The sequence below is a fragment of the Elgaria multicarinata genome, chromosome 5 (assembly GCF_023053635.1).
Source record: "Elgaria multicarinata webbii isolate HBS135686 ecotype San Diego chromosome 5, rElgMul1.1.pri, whole genome shotgun sequence".
NCBI classification, from domain to species: Eukaryota; Metazoa; Chordata; class Lepidosauria; order Squamata; family Anguidae; genus Elgaria; species Elgaria multicarinata.
The window spans coordinates 65,605,087-65,625,876 of NC_086175.1; the positions used below are offsets into that span (position 1 = coordinate 65,605,087).

Sequence of the window (20,790 nt, forward strand, 5' to 3'; positions counted from 1 at the left end):
CTTGTACATAGGGATCCACAGGACTACACTTTCCCAAAGGGATCCATAGGAAAGCTCTTGCCCATAGCGAAATATAGGACTGCATTTGTCCATAGACAAACCATAGAAGTGTGGGAAAGTATGGTTTCTTTATGGACAACGACTGTCCAGTGTTTCCCTATGGGCAAGTGCTTTCCTATGGATCCTACGGGCAAGTATGGTTTCCCTGAGGACAAAAACTGTCCTATATTTCCCTATGGATAAGAGCTTTCCTATGGATCCCTATGGGCAAGTGCAGTCCTATGGATCCCTATGGGCAAGTATGGTTCCCCTATAGACAAGTGCTTTCCTATGGATCCCTATGGGCAGGTATGGTTTCCCTATGGACAATTATTTTCCTATGGATCCCTATGGGAAAGTGCAGTCTTATGGACAAGTATGGTTTCTCTATGGAGAAGAGCTATCTTATTTTTCCCTATGGACAAGTGCTTTCCTATGGATCCCTATGGACAAGGACTGTCTTACGTTTCCTATGGACAAGGACTGTCTTACGTTTCCCTATGGGCAAGCATGGTTTTCCTATGTGCAAGTATTGTCATTTTTTTAGTAAGTCCCACTGATTACATGTAAAATAAAACAGGAACCTGCTTGTTGCAAGACTCTTGCTTTCATTTCCTTCTGCTGGAGTGAAAACAAACTCTTGCCCTGCCTACCTTAGAATGATCAACGCCAGTTTGTTCTTATTCAAGCAGCCATCAAGATGGGCAACTGGGTGGAGAATGAAGGACTCTCAATTTTTGTCATTGTAAGTACAATAATTATACATTTTAAAGACTAGTGCTTATCATTGATTTAGATTCATGGAAACCTCTTCAGCTGCAGAAGGTGCTTTAATAAATGCTTGAAGTCTAAGCATGAAAAGTCTTATGGCTTTCAAAATGTTCCATTAATTGCACAGATGTGACTGTGGAATACACTGTTTCTTAGTGGGGGAACAGATGTGATAGAAAGCAGGCTTACCAAAAACAAGAGGTTTGGATCTGCCTTTAAACAAATGCATAAGGGATTATTGGCCAGTGTAAATTAGTATTTGAAAGATGGGCTGCCCACTTAAGAAGATGTATACTTGTAGGATTTATCCAGTTTAGTCCCATCAAAATCAAACAATGGCAAAAAGTTGTAATGATGGCCACCAATTTGGATGGCTTTAAATGGGTGTTGAATACATTCCTGGAGGAGAAGGCTATCCATGCCTACTAGTCATGATGGCTATGTGCTACCTCCAGTAATGGAGACAGTAAGCCTATATACATCAGTTGCAGAAGAACATGGGTGGGAGGGTGCTGTTACACCATGTCCTGCTTGTGGATCCCTGGTTGTTAGCTGGTTGGCCACTGTGTGAACAGAGTGCTGGAGTAGATGGACCTTTGGTCTGATCCAACATGTCTCTTCTTATGATCTTATTTTATTGGGATGAGTAGAGAACTAGGCTGGGCACAGAGACCATGGCTTATGAAAGACTTTCCCAAGTTCTGATTATGCACAAGAATTAGGGTGACCATATCAAAAGGAGGACAGGGCTCCTGTATCTTTAACAGTCATATAGAAAAGGGAATTTCAGCAGGTGTCATTTGTATGTATGCAGTACCTGGTGAAATTCCCTCTTTATCATTACAGTTAAAGCTAGAGCAGCCCTTGTTTATTTATTTATTTATTTATTGCATTTCTATACCTCCCAATAGCCCTGCCCTCTTTTGTATCTGGTCTTGATACAAACCCCCCTTCACAAGATGCTGTCTTCATAACTGACAACCATCATTCTGCCATCAGGGCCTTGGGATCTCAAGAAGTGGAATAATAAATAAACTTCAAAAATCTCCATTACACATCACACAGGAAATTAGTACTACCCTTCTATATAATGTACTATTAATAATATTTTTTGAGTTTACAGTGTAACTAGCATTAAAACTACCTGGTTAATAAACAAATGGAGCACTTGGAATTGATAATTATCAGACCATTTAAACTGCTAGAGTTAAACTAGAACAGGTAATATGTAAACCCCCTGAGATTTCCGAACTATAGTTTTGACAAGATCCTGCACTTCTTTCAGCTTTAAAATGGCTGTGATCTCTGGCTGTGGGAAATGGTGGATTTATCAGAATATGGGATGTTTCGCTGCTACCAGTAACATGAAGAAGGGGCCAGGAACAGGCCCACTCCAAGTCTGAGGTGGCTCTCAGCAATGTGCCATCAGGGGAGGGGATTAGTGCCCTCTCCTCCTGCTTTGTAGGTCCTGAGAGTTCATTTGGCAACAGCAAGTGGCAGCAGTGAAAGGAGGTAACAGTACTGCTATCAGTGTGGAGCGTGGCTTGGAACTGTCATTTAACTACCCCCAGTATGGCAATACTATGTTGCGGACATGGTTGGAAATTTGAAAGGCCATTCCGAGATCCAGCTGCCTGGAATGGCAGTAGTGGGCCCTGCCTAGATGATGGGGCACTAGGAGCTTCCCAAGGGCACTGCCTGCTGGCACCAAGCCTGGCTAGGAATGATCACAACATAGTTGCACTGCATATAGGCATCCAGAGCAGGCAGTGGGGTCTCTGCACCCAGCCTAGTTCCCCACCCATCCCAATGAAATAAGAACATAAGAAGAGACATGCTGGATCATTTATACAGCCAGTAGTTGGAGCTGCAATATTGTGCAACATTACGCGATTCTCAAATATACCACCTCTTTGATAACAGTTTTTATATATTACTGCATTTTTGATGAGTTACAAAATGGTGGAATAAAGCTGAAAAATGATGGGAGAGGCACCAGAGGTTGACGAGATCATGAAAAATCCTGAGTGCACTCACCATCCTGAGTGCACAATAAATGCCTTGTGTGAAGGAACCCTCTACCTCCCTTATTTAGACTTTGTTGTGGACCACCATAAGCCCTTGGATTCTCGACCACACAAAAGTTTTGCCATGGTATTGTAAAGCACAGGTGGACAGAATATAGATATGAACATATCTGTAGATGTCTAGGTGATTTGCAGAAGATCACAAGGGGTTTCTGTGATGGCTTGCCTTGTGCTAATTGTTTATCTTTTAGGCTCAGTTCCCTCATCTGTAAAATAGGAGTATTAATTGGTTGTCTTTCACCAGCTCTTTGTGTAGCTGTGCTGGCCACGTTGAGAGTTTTATGTTTCAATCCCTGATGTGTATTAACTCAGATGGATGTTTATATGCACAGTGTAAGGCTCATTGAGTGAGGTAGGCAATTTACTCCACTCCAACCCCACTCCCAACTTTGCAACTGACTCTGATTAGTGAACCTTGGGGTTCTAATAGGAAACAAAGTCGACCCCCCTGAAGTCTCCTCAGCTCTGTTACAAAGGACTAAAAATTATTTGAATCATATATTTCTTCCTTCAGATAGTATGGCTGGGTTTAAATGTCTTCCTCTTCTGGCATTACTACTTAATATATGACCTTCCGGAACAATTCTTCTATACAAGAGAACTTCTTGGGGTAAGTACTAGATATGTCTATACTATAAAGCAGGGGTGCATAACCTCAAGCCAGTTACCAAATTTGGCCCACAAGATGGCCCCACCTCCTTCCCTGAATCGCTGATCATTTGTGGGGTCCTGGCTTTTGTGCATCTTTCCCACCCACCACCCACCATTCTAAAAGATTGAAATATGTCTCCTAAGGCTTAGTTGTTGACAGTAAGAGCTTTAGGCTACAATGTGCTTGTATTTTGGGGATTTTGGCCCCACCCCTTTTTCTTTCAGCCCCGCCCACCACTGGAGTGCATTACCCAAGAGCTCCTCCTAAATGGAATTCAGTCCTTGGGCTGAAAGAGACTCTCTCTCTCTCTCTCTCTCTCTCTCTCTCTCTCTCTCTCTCTTACACACACACACACACACACACACACACACACACACACACACACCCCACACACCCCCCAAAGAGATAATATTAACTAAATCCCCCTGCTCTAATCATAGTTAGAAGTGAATCACCTTTTTTAATTTGAATTTATTTCAGTTATGCTTAGGTTTGTGTCCTAAGATTTTGTATTTTGCTCTCTCTCATACGTTATGAGAATTGGTTATATTTGTTTAGATTATTTGTTAGTTGTTGTTGTCTGAAAAAGCATCGTGCAAGAAATATTGCAATGGGATAATGTTACGCACAGATCTAGGAAGGGCAAAATTTACCAAACTGAACACCTACAGATGCATCAATGTTGCTAAGGTTCATAATCTTCACCTTTTGTAACAGAAAACTCACCCTAACAAAAAAAAATGTATCCCTTGAAATGTTGTAACTTGATTTCAACCTGACTGTAAAAATAAAGCTGGTTAGTGTGCTTTCTTCTGCTCACTTTTAAGCAATCCTAGAAGTTCCGAGACTTCCCTTCATTGATTCCATTTCCCTTTTTTCTTCTCCTACTTAAACATCAACTGTCAAGTTAGTCGCTTAGAAAGTTCTTTATTATTTGAAAGTGATGATGGTGGTATGACAAGGCCCACCAGGCCAAGTCAAAGGAATGCCCCTTGTCATTCTGCTAGGTTCTAGAAAAGGGGTGGGTGGCATGTGGCCTTCCACATGTTGTTGGACTACAACCCCCATAATAGCCAATGGTGAGGGATGATGGGAATTGCAATCCAGTAACTTCTGGGGGGACACAAGTTGCCCACCCTTGTTCTAGACGGTGTAAAAAGCCAAAGGAGCAAAGTGACCTGGCAAGAGCCTCCAATAAAAAAAAAAACATTGAGGCCCATGACAAATTCTCAACTTGGGCTTTGCGCCTGTCAGTTCCCCAACTACAACTGCTTTCTGATTTGTGTAAGAGGCTGAAGTAAAGTTGCAGCAGTGATGGGAACAGCAGGGAGGAGGGAGGAAGAAATGGAGGGAAGTATTGAGAGTGGGAGTGAAAGAGGATACCATGTAAGGCAAGGCAGGGTATAGAGAGAGTAATTATTCATTTTCCTTCCTTCTCAAACAGTTTATTAGCAAATAAACATAGTGAGGAAAGCACAATTGGAATATAAAAACTAAACTACCTTGTCAGAGTGCATGTGCAACAAAAACGCCTTTAAGTCCCCCCAAAAGAAACCACACATGAAAGGGAGGGAAATCCTTAAAGCACATTTGCTCATTCCAAAACTTGTGACAAAACATTTACTTTTAAACTGAACTTGTGCATATGTGGGGGGATAATTTCAGAATAGGGGTACATTAAGATGATAGAGACGAAGGAAGAGAAAGATGTTTGGTGGGACTGGGAACTAGCCTTGGAGGGGGGGGGGTTGCACCACGGAGAAAACAAAGAGAAAGTGAAGGAGCAGCAATGAGACCAAGAACAAGAGCAGCCAGATTCTGAGGGTAAACCTGGTCTCTTCTCCTTGGGTCTGACACCATCCCTTACGCTCGCCCCATGCTGCTTAGGCAAGTCTTTGTGGCAGTGGAGGCTGGTGACACTGATGTCAGTGGGCTGGTGAATCCACTCCATGCTTCAGTCAGAACCACTCAGAACTCTAAAGGAACTATCCAAGGTGCTTCTGCACTGACATCACAGCCACCAACCTTCACTACTTTGTGGTCTTCCTCTTCCCGCAGCTATTAATGGTAACCCTTCTTCTGGACCAGATGGTGGAGCTGACCAGTGTAGGGAAATGTTACATTCATGGGCTCACTTAGAATTGATTCAATCAACCAGTTGAGGTGACAATTATCAAAATATATTCTTCCCTCCATATTCACATGACAAAACTCTATCCATTATAGCAAAACTGTGAGAGTTGCATTATCCTATGTCAAGCCTTCTTGTGTGGACTGGTCTAAAACGTTTTGTATTCAGTGTTCTGTCAATTCATTCAGCCCAATTCCCATTTTTTCCTACATGTGGCCTCAATGTTGGTGCATCCTGTACATGAGATTTAGCCCCATTGGTCTTCTATTTTGATTCCGAGGCATCCTTCATATAATGCACTTTGGCTAATGATAATCCCATTGTCTTATGTTTAGCCTTTCCTGGCACTTGCTCGGGCACCTGCAGCATGTCTGAATTTCAACTGCATGTTGGTTCTTCTTCCAGTCTGCCGAAATCTGCTCTCCTTCCTCAGAGGCTCAAGTGCGGTAAGACTCAGGAGTATTTTCCACTGTTAGTAAGAGTCATTCTATGCAGGCAGGGGTTGACTTTAATTCCAATAATTTAGTAGGTAACCTGCTACGTTGTGCTTGTTGAGGGCAGGTATCTTTAGCTTAGCACACTCCCAATGTGGGATTTGTCTTAGAAGGGAAGTGGCAGAGATTCCCCCAGATTGAAGACCAAGGCTGGGTTTACACATCTCACTATTCCATGCTGGGTGACAAGCTATGCTGGGAAGATGGTTATGCAAACAATTTCCTGTGCTCCCTTCAGACGATCAGGCAAACAAACTACACAGAGTAGTTTATTTCACCGCCACCATCAGCCCTCCTTCTCCTATAGTCCTCTTGCCCAGCCAGGCATGCATCCCAGCTTCCTTTGCAGCAAGAATAGAGATCTCTTGAGAGGAACAGAGCGGCGGCAGCATGCTCTGCAACAGACAATACATTAACCCATCATAGGTAAAATAACCCTTACTGAAGACCATGAGCTCTCAGGTTGGTTTATTTGAGGGAAATAACTCACCAGAGGAGGGAGAAACATCCCACAGACAACATGCTAGCCCATTATGGGTTGTTCCGGAAAATAAATCATCATGGATCAGTGTGTTGTGTGAACACACTAAGACAAGGCCTGTTAAAAAACACCTGTTGGCTTGTCAGGGGCAGGGAAGGGAAGGATCCAATCAAAGAGGTGGTTTTCTATGTCAGATTCTGCATGTACATAATAGTAATTCTTAAGACATTGTTGAATTTATAGGGTTGCGAGTATGGAAAAGTGTAAAGTTGAAGGGATGTCTTTCTTCCTCTGCTCCCAAGCATTCTATGTACGTTGTGGCTACATGGGGGTTTATATTGAGGATTATGGATGGAGAAGTCTTTGGACAGGATGAGGGGATTTTGAAGAGAACAGGAAGTTTGACCCTTCAATTCATAGAGAGCTCTGGCTATTGGTCAGTATAGAAATGAAATGAAATGAAATGAATAAATAAATAAATAAATAAATAAAGACAATATAAATGGGCCTGTTTAAATTTCTCTAGAACATTATTTTGCACTGTCAAGGTAGCCTTATCTTCAGAAATATTAATCTAAGAAAACTATGTTGGACTGTTTTGACTAAAATACTTCCACAATAAGAGAAGGGTAATGTGAATTAATTGGTTCTTCTCTTTGGCAAAAGGAACTCTATGGCTGGTAATCATCTGTAGAGCTGTCCATGGCAGCATTTATCTGTATTGTAATATTATATGTACCCACGACTTCATGGGAACCCAGCAATGGTGGTTCTTGCTAGGAGATACCATTCCAGCCTCATTGTCCTGTCTTTGTTTAACTTTTATTAAAAAAATATTTCGGAATTTGTCAAATCTATAATCAAACTAAAGCCAAGACATATCAATCAAGACATCATACCCAAGAAAGCCAAACTTCATCATCATCACAAAAGTCAATAGAACAGGGGAAACCATACTATCCTAACAGATGATCACCTAGATAGGCGGTACCAAGAGTTCCCCAGTGCCCTTCCTCCATGGAGCTCCAGCATAAGTGAGCTTCCCCACTCACTTTGGTGGTGCGAACAGATCTGCCTATGCAGAGGAAAGCACTTGTAGAATTAAGGATTTAGTCACAAGAAATAACTGGATTGGGACAAATGGCTTGGATCTAGGTTCTTTTCTGCCCATGAAAGCATTGCATGATCTTTGCTGGTTCCCCCTCCCTTTGCAACCTCCAATGCCACTTTACTCACTGTTGGTGGGGTCCCCCCCAACTTTCTGGAGCAGACTTTCAGGGGAGACTGTAGAGGGGGAAGGGAATCAATCAAGATTGCCTCCTCTTCTATTCCATCAGCAGAAATGCTCCCCAGAACTAGAAGTGTTCAGCAGATGGAAGGACAACCATGGATTCAACTCCAGGTGTCTTATTTGGTATTCTTGCCAACATGGCATAGCAAAGAAATAGAAAATGATGCACCATGTTTTTTCTGTTTTAAATTCTCACATTTTGAGCATCATGTTGAATTCAAAGGGATGCACTGTGTAATTTAGTTAGCAGAGTTGGATGGAAGAAGATTCCCTTTAGTTTTAGTGAAGTAAATTGTAATACTGTTGGTTCCAAGGGTTTTATGAACAAACTGACACATACCAGATTCATCCAAGCTAAAACATGAAACTTCCTTTATCCGTGCATGCTGAACTCTATATTTTGAAGTTGATTTCACTTCTACTTTTACAAATAATGTACTTTTTCTGACATGTGTTTCGTTACTGATCAGAACAGGAGAAGCAGTGTTTAGTGATTCAGCACTGAAGATTACCCTCCTGTGGCTCTTTCTCAATCCTTACAGCACAGCGATGAACAAACTGTGTGCCATTCAACTCTATGTTTATTTACTTATTTACTAGGGATTAAATTCAACATTGCACTAGCTAATGTCCATTAATGTGATGGGATTTCTCTCTCTCTGCTTCCCACTGCTGTCCTCTGAACCATTTTGCTTATAGACATTTTAAACACATTTCTCCTTGCAATGTGATTTGATTTCTCTGGTATGAATGGGCTCAGTCGGATATTGCATATGACATGAAATTCAAAACCACAATGTACACCATCATCAAAACTACAATGTACACCATCATTTCAGCAATCCTAGCTTGTAGTATTTACTTTTTAAAATAGATGTATGTAGTGCTGACTGTCTTTATATACTGCTGATGTATCTAAACGGTTTCTCTGTTGCAGAACTCTGCTGTTCAGTTATTAAATATATATATTGCATCTTTGATATGTCAAATTTGTTCACACTTCCTCTTTTCCTTCAATAGTGCTGCTCAGTGCGTGTCAGAAGACAGTTGGACAGGAACCTCACATTTCACAAATTGGTGGCCTGGATGATTGCACTCCATACTGGTAGGCGCTTTGAGGTTTTACATTTAGGATGAACTCTTATTGATTTCAGTGAACACAAGGCTCAAATAAGGACAAAGAGTTTGCAGGAAGGGTTCAGAAAGTGAAGGCGGACAAGCAAATCTATATGGGGACCAATTTCTAAAAATATAGAGGCTGGGATAAAGAGAAGTATGTTTTTCATAATAATGATGATATTTATTTCCTAAAGGCCTCATTCCACCAGGGCCGGTATAAAACATAAAAAACCCACAGAACAATACAAGTCTGCAGACTTACAATTTTAAAAAAACAAAGTGGAGAGAGAAAAAAGGGAAAGGAGCATCTGAATACAAGTCTATGCTGGGCTTATTCTACTGATTCAATGCTTTAGCACTAAACCTAAGTTATATCGGAAGTGTTTTTTTTCTCTTTCTTTCTTGTCCTGCCACGTCTTCATCCCTAAATGCACTTGTGCAATCAGTCTCTGACAGTTGTTTCTTCCTCATTTCCTCCAAGCACTCTATCATTCATAAGATATTCACAGGAAAGTCCAGTTGAAGCAAATAAAACTTACTTCGAAGTAGATGTCAGTTGAGGTGTAGATAAGGCCATCGCTGTCCGTTGTAGATAACAATAGTTTAAAGTGAAAGAAGGAAGAGCCATATAATTGGGAGTTGTATCCAGAAGTCGCACATGTCAACAAAGGTTCAGTTTTGCATTGTATCAGGATGCCTCAGTGCTCAAAAGTGTGTATGGTGGTGGTGGGCTAGTTTGAGGGGGAAATGGCATTTTAAGTGTGATTTTTATCTCATACGTTAGATTAACATATTTTCTACACTATTTTTAATTATTTTTTTAGCCATCCACACAATTGCACATCTTTTCAATGTAGAAAGATTGGTGGATGCACGTAATGAAAAGAACATAACCATTCAGGCAGTGCTGTCTGATTTGGGTGATCGGGATGGTGAAACGTACCTGAATTTTGCCCGAAAGAAAATTCCGGTAAGTAGCTATGCTCCTGGACAAATGGTTAGAAAGTAATCATTTTCAGAGAGAGAAATTCATTTTCCTCAACAATTGCTGGGGGTGGGGGGGGGGAAGCAATCCTTACAGGATTTTATTCACTTAGTTCAGAGGTGGGGCCATGCCAGATGTTGTTAGAGTCCAGTTCCCATCACCCCCAACCAACACCAATACCTACCTTAGATGTGTTTTACGAATGGAAAGTTATGCAATTCAGCTGTGACAGATTTGATTATATTGCCTTATTTTTCCTTTTACAGAATCCTTTGGGTGGTTTCTATGTAGCCTTCACAACCTTGGCAGGCCTCACTGGTGTTGTCATCACACTCTGTCTAATATTAATTATCACATCATCTACTAAAACTATTCGAAGGTCATACTTCGAAGTATTTTGGTTCACTCACCATCTGTTTGTTATCTTTTTTGTTGGGCTTGCCATTCATGGAGCTGGGTAAGTCTCTGTATTGATTCAAACACCAGTAAATAATTAGAGTGGTTACTGTATCCGTGAACTGGATCAGTCACCTGTTCTGGATGGGGTTGCAGAGTCCCATCCCCCTGAAGGAGCAGGTGCATAGTCAGGTGGTGCTCCCTGATTCAGCACTGTCACTGGAGGCACAGGTGTCTTCAATGGATAGAAGTGCCTTTTACCAGCTTTGGCTGGTAAGTCTCCTACTGCCATTCCTGGACATTGTTAGCTTAGCCACTGTGATCCATTCCTTAGTTGGTTAGTCAGCTTATGCATATATGAAGGACCTGCAGTGGTTCCCAACACAGCACAAGAGGACTATAACCAATCCAGCTCTGCTTGCCTGTCTGCATGACCTTATGAATTATGTCAGTATCTCAAGTTTTGCAGTACATATCTTGAAAATGAATACTGGCTATATGCATGTCATGCTTGTCAGTTAGAAGCAGTCAGAACTAAAAGGCTAGTGCCCTTTTAAATATCTAATGTCCTTTGAGTTATTGCTGATTGCTGAAGCTTGTGTCCGGGAGACTACAATGGGAAAAGGGGTCACTGTGATAACCAAATATTGGCTTCCTTGAAATCATCCATTATGCAAAGAAGTACATACATTCCATGTATGTAGAACAGGGGTATCCAGGCTTTTTGGCCCTGAGGAGCACATTGGGCAGAAGACACACACACACACAGATGCCTGTGGATTTCCTTGCAGATGCTAGTAAGGAAATCCCAGGGTTTCTCTTGCTAGTGCTAGTGAGGAAAACCTCGGGCAGAGCCTCCATGGTGGGAGATGCAAGGGGGCTGGTGGGCCACCAGCAGTGATTTGATGGGCCACATGCACACTCGCCTTTCCCCCCCATCCCTGCTATACAGTGTTGAAGACATTACTGTTATGATATCATTTAAATTGTGTTAATGTTTATTATTATACATTATTACTATTATTGATATTGATACTTGCTGTTATTCCCAGACAAATTGTACGTGGACAGATAAAAAGAAGTTTGGATGTCCATAATCCATATAACTGTTCCAGCCATTACACCGAATGGGGGAAATTACCTTCATGTCCTATACCACAGTTTTCTGGAAATCCTCCTATGGTACAATCTATTGGTTTTTTTTTAAAAAAAATACAGCCATTAAGACTATTGAAGTTCTTGATTTTAACATTAAGCAGCCAGATTACTGCTAGAAAGGGTAGGACTAACGTCATAAGAAGCTAAGGAGCGTCATACTGGATCAGACCAAAGGCCAGCCTTCTAGTCCAGCATTCTGTTCCTACAGTGGCCAATCAGATGCATACGGGAAGCCCACAGGTAGGACATGGGTATAATAGTGTCCTCCCACTTGTGCTTCCTAGTAACTGTTATTCAAAGGCATACTGCCTCTGATACAGGATGTAATATATAGCCACCATGACTAGTAGCCACTGATAGCCTTATTTTCCATGAGTTTGGCTAATCTCCTTTTGAAGCAATGTGCAGTATGTTGGTGGCCATCACTACATCTTCTGGTAGTAAATTCCACAGTTTAACTATGTGCAGTGTGAAGAAATACATTCATTTATCCATCCTGAATCTCCCACTTCTCAGCATCATGGGATGACCCCAACAACTGAGGGTCCTGAGCCAGATTAAGATTTATTGAAAGAAAAATAAATCATGCGTATGTATTTTCAACAGTAACTCCACATGTTCAACAAAGGGCAAGATCTCTTTTAACAGGAATGGACTTTAGAAATTAGTCAGTTATGATTAAAGGGACTTTCTCTACTGACAAAACATTCGCAAAATGGGAAGTTCTCTTTTTAACCCTGAGTGTGGTGTAATGAGCCCTCTGAGTTCAGTGTGGGAACCAATTCCTGCATATACAATAACCTTAATGCATTCCCTTAACCATTTTGTGGTTAAGCAGCATGGTTTAGCGTGTTGTCTGAACCAGGCCAATGAAACCATAGATTTCTTGAACTGAATATCCTTGCCTGCTGCTTATTCTTCTTGTTCTGTTGACAGACATGGAAATGGATAGTGGCCCCTATGATTCTATATGCCTTTGAGAGGCTGGTGCGGTTTTGGCGATCGCAACAAAAGGTTGTTGTCACAAAGGTAAGAGTCACAAAAGCAGCAGACGTGTTTCATCTCACTCAAAATGTTACTCGTCCTGCAATTACCCTGTGGACGGTAATCCCTGGAAGACCTGAGCCCCATTGCTGGGGAGTGGCTGCTAAATGAATCACAACATCACAAAGCATCAATGGAGATAACAGTTATGGGCTGGATCCAGATTTGAGCTGGATCAACTGCTGTGGCAGAAGTGGACTCCTGCAACTTCTCCTTCTCACAGTAGCCCCTCCAGACCCTGAAAGGGCTACACAGAGAGGCAGGAGACCCCGCTAAATAGGGTGTGTGTAGCAGGGGAGGATGAGCAGTGAGGTGGAGGGACCTCTTGTGAGTGGAGCCCTCGCTCTTGCAGAAGGCAGGACCCAGGTCCAAACCTGCATATGAAGCATTTCACTCAAAACAAGTTCCTTTAAATCAGGGGTGGGGTGACTCCAGGAGGTCCGGGGGGTGGCATTTTCACCCATCAGAACCTCCTCCCACAGGCTGTACTGGGAGAGGGAAGAAATAAAAATTAAAAACGCCAGTTTGGTGCTGAAATTCAGCTGCAAATCACTCCGTAGTGCTTAGAGGTACTAAAACAGGTAAATATATCTGGTTTGCAAGTTGAATTTGCCATTTTAGTAGCCACGGAGTGCCATTTTATGTATGTATATTCATTTTGGGGTGCGTTGGTGCTGATGGGGGGTTTCATGAGGGTAGTGGGGGCTGATGTTGCTCGCCCCTGCTCCAAGTATTTTTGTTCAAGTAATTCTTTGGGGGTGAAATTTATACCAAGTAAATGGATTTAGGATTTTATGTCCCCTGTGATTAGTTCTTTCCTTCACTACATATGTGCAGGCCAACGCAAGCTTTGACTATCCCAGCTGATTCTATGGCCTTCTCAAAGACTTACTTCTTGTGTCACAGGTTGTCACTCATCCTTTCCAAACGTATGAGCTCCAGATGAAGAAGAAGGGCTTTAAGATGGAAGTTGGGCAGTACATTTTTGTCCAATGCCCCACAGTGTCCATGCTGGAGTGGCACCCTTTCACACTGACTTCTGCACCTGAAGAGGACCACTTCAGCATTCACATACGTGTTGTAGGGGACTGGACAGAAAAACTATTTAATGCCTGTGGATGTGACAAACAAGAATTCCAGGATGCCTGGAAATTGCCCAAGTATGTACAGAACAAATAATGTCAAATTTGCAAAAATTTCTGATATTATCCTGATAACCCTGTGGATGTCATGCAAGTAGTGGCATGAGCTTTATCACAGATGGTCATGTGTGGTTGTACTGACTTACTTAGCTGCTAGGAGCAAAAAAAAGTTCAATAGGATGCTACACAATGGAACAGAAGAGGATCTGTCATTCTTACCAGCTGCCCAGCACTGTCAGAACATCACAATCAGCCTTACATGGCCCAGTTGTGCTGTACGTGGTCAATCTGTCCTACTACTGAGATTGAGTTCTAGTATTGACAAATGTAGATGAGTGCAACAGGGCTGGGATCCTTACCCCACTTTCTATAAGCCATAGTGTTAGCACAGAAGCCCATTAGGTGACTAGGCTTAGTGGTAGGTCTGTTAGAGGGAAAATACCACAGCCAACACACTAGACCAGTGGTTCCCAAAGTGGGCGGTACGGGGGCATTAAGAGGCAAGGGGGCGGCAGGGGGGTGCTAAGAGGCAAAGGGGCGCTCGAGGTGGTCTTTTCCGAGAAGTGCCTCTCCGGAAGGTCTTAAAACCCAGGGACATGTTTATGGGAGAAGGTAGTTTGGTCGCAAGCCACATGTATTAATACCATTTAAGAAGAGTCCTTTTAACGGTGAATTGAAATGTTTCAAAAGCACCAAAATGCTAATGAAGAGACATACCCTGCTTGGTGTGCCCCGCCATGCCATGCCGGCTGCAAAACAGAGGTGTTTGTTCTCTTTTCCCTCCCTCCCTCGGCAAGCCTGCGGAGGGTGCTTCCCATTTAAAGGGGCCGTGCACAGTATAGCCCCCTTTTCATTCTTAGCTCCTCAGCTCAGCTCCTTCACCCGGCTGCCGCCGCCGCTGCTCAGCCCGGGTGCCCAGACCAGCAGGATCCAGAGGAGCATGGCCCCTTTAAATGGGAAGCACCCACCCCAGGCTTGCCGAGGGAGGGAGGGAAAAATGTAATTGGATTTTGAATAAATATTCAATTAATTGTTACTGTTTTGAATTTTATTGTTATTATCTTCCTTAGTAGGTCGTTGAAAACCGCTATTCTGAATAATGATTTTTATAGTGTAGGGTAGGGGGCACTGGGCATGAGTTTGTGGAACCAAGGGCCGGTTACCTGAAAAGGTTTGGGAACCACTGCACTAGACTACAAATTAGCAGTGGAGGACAGGGTTGGCTTGAAGGGGAGGCCATACTCAGCAGACTTCCAATGCTAGTCTAAAGTTATGAATGCCAAAAATAAAGTAGAAAGGTAGAATGACATCCCCCCCCCATTTGTCTAATTAATTTTAAATATTTTTATTAGCCTGCCCCACTGGCTCTGCCCACTTGACTGTAACTCCACCCCTTTGTGTTAGGCTCCACCCATCTCAGGAATGAGGCCCCTGGCACCCTTCCAAGATTGCAATTCAGCCCTCACCCCCAAAATGGCTCTGCACCCCTGCCTTAGAACTTTGCATCACAGCCATTTTTGGTCCTTGCCTGTTTATAAACCCAGCTCCCCAAAAGGGGCCCTGTTGTGAAATTGGCTCTGACTAGCCCAAGCCTCTCTATTATACCTTGGCTTAATTTGGTAGGTGTTCTGACACCTAACCCAGTTAACCCTGGAAGCACATTACAGGGGGAAGGAGGGGGGAACAAACCACCCCTACCCCAATCATCTGACAGGTGCACCAGGCACATAAGTGTGTAGATTGTCACCCACAATGGGTTGGTGTGTCGTGCGAATGTGCCCACTGTCTGGGCATGCCAGTTCATGGATCAGGTCTGCCATGTAGAACTATCCCCTGAACAGATACTGTAAGGCTGGCTTTGACCTGGATGACTATTGCAATCATAATCACAGTTATTATTATCAACTTTATTCTTACTGTTCCAGGATAGCTGTAGATGGTCCCTTTGGTACCGCTAGTGAAGATGTATTCAGTTACGATACCGTGATGTTGGTTGGAGCTGGCATTGGCGTTACCCCTTTTGCATCAATCCTCAAGTCTGTGTGGTACAAATACTGCAATGATGCCATTAACCTAAAACTCAAGAAGGTATGTCCCTGACACATCCCCAAGCATTCAACAATCATTTCCTTACACTAAACAGTACATAAAAAGAGGGACTGAGAAATCTATAAAGACAAACTCTGGGCTTAATTCAGATGTATCTGAGCGCAAAAAAATGCTGTGAAATTTATGCTCTTATTTGATGTGGATACTCCTTCATGTACAAGAGTAGGAAAGTGACAGTAGAGAATTAGCAACTCCCCCTCTCCATCTGTCCCGTTTGTTTGCACACAGCAGCATCCTATATCATCTTATATGCACACAGAGAGGGCTGATCTCTGCAGCAGCAAGATCTATCTGGTGCATCAGAGTGCTGGATATCAGAGTGTCAGCATATCTGTCAACAAATACTTAAGATCAGAGAGTGACCGCCAGAAGTTAAGCTTAACCCTGTTGCATATCTCTGCTTTGTCGCTTCTATATAAGGCAAATTTTGTTACTTGAGCTTTGCCAGAGATGACTCTGGTTTGTGGGAGCAAAGGGCTAGTAAAGACCATTTTTAGGAGGACAAGGCAATATATGTCCTTTATACATTGGGCCTGTTCAGAAGACACCTTAAACCATGGCTTTAACCATGGTGATTAAGCCAGAAAGCCAGGCTGTGTTCAGAAGACACCTTAAACCATGGCTTTAAACAAGGTGAATAAGTCTTTTTGTTTTATTCACTGTGGTTAAAGCCATTGTTTAAGGTGTCTTCTGAACAGGGCCATTGTGGTTGAAAGCTAGAGGAGCAAATGAGGTAGCACAAAATATTTTAGGGAAGTTCTTGCTTCCCGTTCCTATCCTTGGAGTCAGATGGGAGCTATCCTTCATAGTTCATACTGCATAAGAGGAATGTCTACTCATCATCGACATTCCACGTTGCATATGAAATCAGATCACCCATCATTCCTAAAGTTGGCCTTTATTATAGCGTAGTGATCATCACAGGTAATCCAGAGTATTACCTTTGAAGTCTTCAGGGTTTAGGAAGAAAACTAGGAGAATTAAATCACCCAACTAAACATGATCTAATACTGTGATTATCTTCAATCTTGCCCCTTCCAGATCTATTTTTACTGGCTCTGCAGAGACACCCACGCATTTGAATGGTTTGCTGACCTCTTGCAATCACTGGAGAATCAAATGCAGGACAAGGATAATGCAGGATTCCTCAGCTACAACATCTATCTTACTGGCTGGGATGAATCTCAGGTAAGCACTTGCTATAGCCTTCTCAATGCAATTGGATCTTTGGGAAGTGAAAACAGCCATTGCACATATGTATGAACAGGTCACAAGTACTTCAGCATCTAGTGACTGTCCCCTTAATACGGGGACAGATCCATTTTTTTTAGTTTTCCTCTCTCATCAAAGACATATTATTTAATATTTTGGGGGATACATATCACAGCTCCTTTTGAGCCCTGTAGTGAGGCTTGTCTTTTCCTGGGAGAAGAAACTCATGAACTTGGAATGAGAACTTATGCATAACAACTGCAAGATTACTAGAAAAAGAAAGTGCAGTTCAGAAAGGGATGGTGGACATCCCCCTTTCTAAAGGAAATCTTGTCAGACCATGGCTGATCAATAAGGTTTTCAAACTATTCTTTAAAAGTTATGGATAGGATAGGATAAAAGGGATCTGTGTGATGGTGATTGAGATACAATACATCCAGTTGGGGATGCAAAGCATTAGGAGTCATGATGGTCTCTTCCTCAGTTTTTCCAGTCCCATTTGGAAGAGTTTATCTGCTGGAGCTCTGCTATGTTCATCTGTTGGCCTCTTCTGTGTTATTTTGGGAGTATCCCTGACAACTAATTCTCTCTTTTTGTCACCAAGTGACCCTTAGCTGGCTCCGCATCCTTCTAATAAGGACATTCTTTGCCTTCCTTCTTCCAGGCCGCTCATTATGCAGTGCATCATGATGAAGAGAAAGACGTGATCACAGGCTTGAAACAGAAAACCCTATATGGTAGACCAAATTGGGAGAATGAGTTCAAAACAATCTCAAGTCAGCATCCAAGGTAATTTTGATCTATAGTGCCCACAGAGAGTGGCCTCACTTGTGCTACTTACATTTATTCTATGAGTGGGTCATTATTTTGTGTCTCACCAAGGGTCCAGTGATGGATGGATCCAATTACTATTTGGTTCTTTGCTTACTAACTACTCGCAAGCCTGAAAAATCAAGCATTAATTCCCTTGTAATGAGCCATATAGGATCATCTGAATTCTCACTCTCCAGTTAGTGTCTGAAAAGCAGAATCATTCACTGAGCATGCACATCAGGGATGTGAAATCTCTGGCCTGTGGAGGTTCTGCATCTGGCCTGCAGAGCCTCCGTGGAGCTTGGACTCCAAGCTCTGCCCCCTAGAGGAATCCCTGCTGTTATCTCCTATCTGAGATGACAGCAAGGACTCCCAGTATGTTGTTCCCTCTCTCTTGGCAGGCAGGGGAATTTCCACTGTTACCTTTGATCCCGGATGAGACGTAACAGTAGGGATGTGGGCAGTGGGAGACTCAGCTGGCACTTGGAGGAACATCCATTCTTCCTGGCACTGGCCCAATAGCAGCACATGCCATGCCAAGCAAGGGACTGGGCTGTCAGTGGGAAGAGAGACTGCCCAGCACTGCCCAAGTCCCTTTCTCCTTGTTGAGAGAATCATGGAACTCCAGAGAAAGGCAAAATGGTTGGGGGCAGGGCAATGATGTTACTGGGCGTGGCCACACTGACTGATGTCACCCAACCCACGGGAGGTGTAGTTGGGGGCACCCCTATGTATGTGGGAAGACTGAAACGCTGGAGTTCTTACCTTGTAAATATGACCAACAACCCAGTAAAGCGGAGAGGACTACGTTTTAAAATAGGGACGGGGAACACACAACCCCCACCCAGGATGTTTTTGGACTGCAACTCCTAGCATCCTTCACCATTGCCTATGCTGGCTAGGGCTGACATTGGTAGGCAGCAACTCCCATCTGGAGGGCCACACTTTCCCCATCCCTATTTTAAAAGCACTTCTATATCCCATTGATTTCACTGAGAAGGCTCTGTATATGCTTAACTGTCCCGGTGAAATCACTGGAAAATCAGAATGCTTAGCTTGGCTGAATGATGCCCAAATTGAGGCCTTTGGCTTCAACAAGTCGTAATCCACATAAACAGAATTATGCCATTTAACGGAGTTGTTGCTGCCAGTAAGCTTCACTGTACATTTGAAAAGCACTAATTCTGCTTGCTAGCATGGGAGTCTTTGGTTTTAAATTGTGGTAACATTCAGGAGTGTTGTATGTAATATTTCTAGGGCAGTTAAATTCCTTCAATGGCCTTACTTAAATTATATACTCTTAGGTACCTGTAACATGTGATTTCTTCTGCCATTAGTTCCAGGATTGGTGTTTTCCTGTGTGGACCTGAAGCCTTGGGTGATACCTTAAATAAGATGTGTATTAACAATTCAGCTGCTGACCCACGAGGAGTACACTTCATATTCAACAAAGAAAATTTTTGAACATATGTGTACCACAAAAGAAAGAAAGAAAGAAGTGAGAAAACCTACCTTTTCTCCTTTTTTTTAGAGTTTGGGCACTATAGGTCTTAATTTTGCTACAGCAAATTCTTTTCTCTCTGGAATTTTGCTAAAGGTTCCAGGTCGGCTTGCACTGGCTTCTGCATCGTGTATAATTTTGCAGAACCCCATTCTTCATGTTAGACTATCATGGTCTGCAATCCTAAAACAACGAATAACACTCACTGAACTCAAAAGGACTTACAGTAGTGGACATGCATAGGATTGAACCCTTAAATGGAAAGTTCTATCCTCGTGTCCTCCAGCATGATTCTTTTGGGTGTACAAAGCCACCTCCAGCATCACCTCTATCTGTTTATATAGATCAACACTGCATTTTTAAATGCTTTAATGATCACTCTGGAATATTCCATTTCTTTCAGTGCCACCACACACTCTCCAGCTAGTGCAGAAGACATTTCTCCATTGGTCTATGTCAGAGTGGCCATACTGCCCTAAGACTGGACTGATCTGTATTCCTCTCGTAACATGTTTGATAAGTCTGACAGTGTGTTACCTCTTTTTCTGCATTACCTGCTCTATGGCCAGTTTCTTCACAGTCCATCCCCTTTTCCTCCATTCACCAGTGCAACTGACAAGGCCAGGGAAAAGCTTGACATTTTTCACCAGTATGTGTTTTTCTTTAAAATGTCATTTATATGTACACCAGCACAAGCACATATCAACATATTAAAATGGCTATTAATAGCTGCCAAAGAGAAACTTCTGTTTAGGGAGAGGAGATTAATGAAGGAAAAAAAGCTATTCACAAATATGCACAACTCTATAAACAACATGGTGGGTGAAGGACTGAAAATGACCTTCAAATAGAATGCACTGGGCCACAGCTTCCACAAAAGACACAGGAAGGCTGAAGTGCAATTGTAAATCCTCCTTAACTGAATAACCATCAATCAATTTGTGAAAAATCCGGATATAAGCATATTTCTGTCTTTCATACATGCATACCAACAGCAGAAGAGAACCTCAAAAGCACTTTAAGTGCCACATTAAAAACAACAACATCCAATGCTGTTAAAGAAAATAGTTCCCAAGAAAATAATGCTTAAAATGCGGTTTATGTTGTTTCAGGGAGAAGGGAGAAGGGATGGATGTAGGGATGAACAAACCTGCTTAATCCAGCAGGGTAGTTGCTGCTAGCAGCTTTGTGTGTGGAAAATTTCACTTCCCCATTTGACATCCTAATTACTTTTCTAAAAGGGATTTTCCAGGTCTTTTAGTTGTTCTTAAGAAATGGTGAATAATTGCTGTAATGTGATATGTAATGCTGTAATGTGATATGTAATGCTTTATTTTCAAGTACATTAAATTAGCATATTACGTA

The 20,790-nt window shown here is 42.5% G+C and overlaps 1 protein-coding gene across 1 annotated transcript; it reads left to right on the plus strand.

Moving 5' to 3' along the window:
- Positions 1-694: 694 nt before the first annotated feature.
- LOC134398887 (cytochrome b-245 heavy chain) lies at positions 695-20,790 on the plus strand. Its single transcript, XM_063126502.1, has 13 exons — positions 695-784; positions 3,412-3,507; positions 6,016-6,126; positions 8,967-9,051; positions 9,890-10,035; positions 10,317-10,507; positions 11,499-11,628; positions 12,541-12,633; positions 13,555-13,808; positions 15,716-15,878; positions 16,941-17,087; positions 17,776-17,900; positions 19,262-20,790. The coding sequence occupies exons 1-13, from the start codon at positions 740-742 to the stop codon at positions 19,386-19,388; spliced, it is 1,713 nt and encodes a 570-aa protein (XP_062982572.1). The 5' UTR covers positions 695-739; the 3' UTR covers positions 19,389-20,790.

Excerpts from the sequence above, each read along its gene's own strand:
- LOC134398887 (XM_063126502.1), top strand. The coding sequence starts at position 740 with ATGGGCAACTGGGTGGAGAATGAAGGACTCTCAATTTTTGTCATT. Across the intron at positions 785-3,411 it reads GACTCTCAATTTTTGTCATT|ATAGTATGGCTGGGTTTAAA; the intron begins GTAAGTACAATA and ends TTCTTCCTTCAG. Across the intron at positions 17,088-17,775 it reads CTGGCTGGGATGAATCTCAG|GCCGCTCATTATGCAGTGCA; the intron begins GTAAGCACTTGC and ends TCCTTCTTCCAG.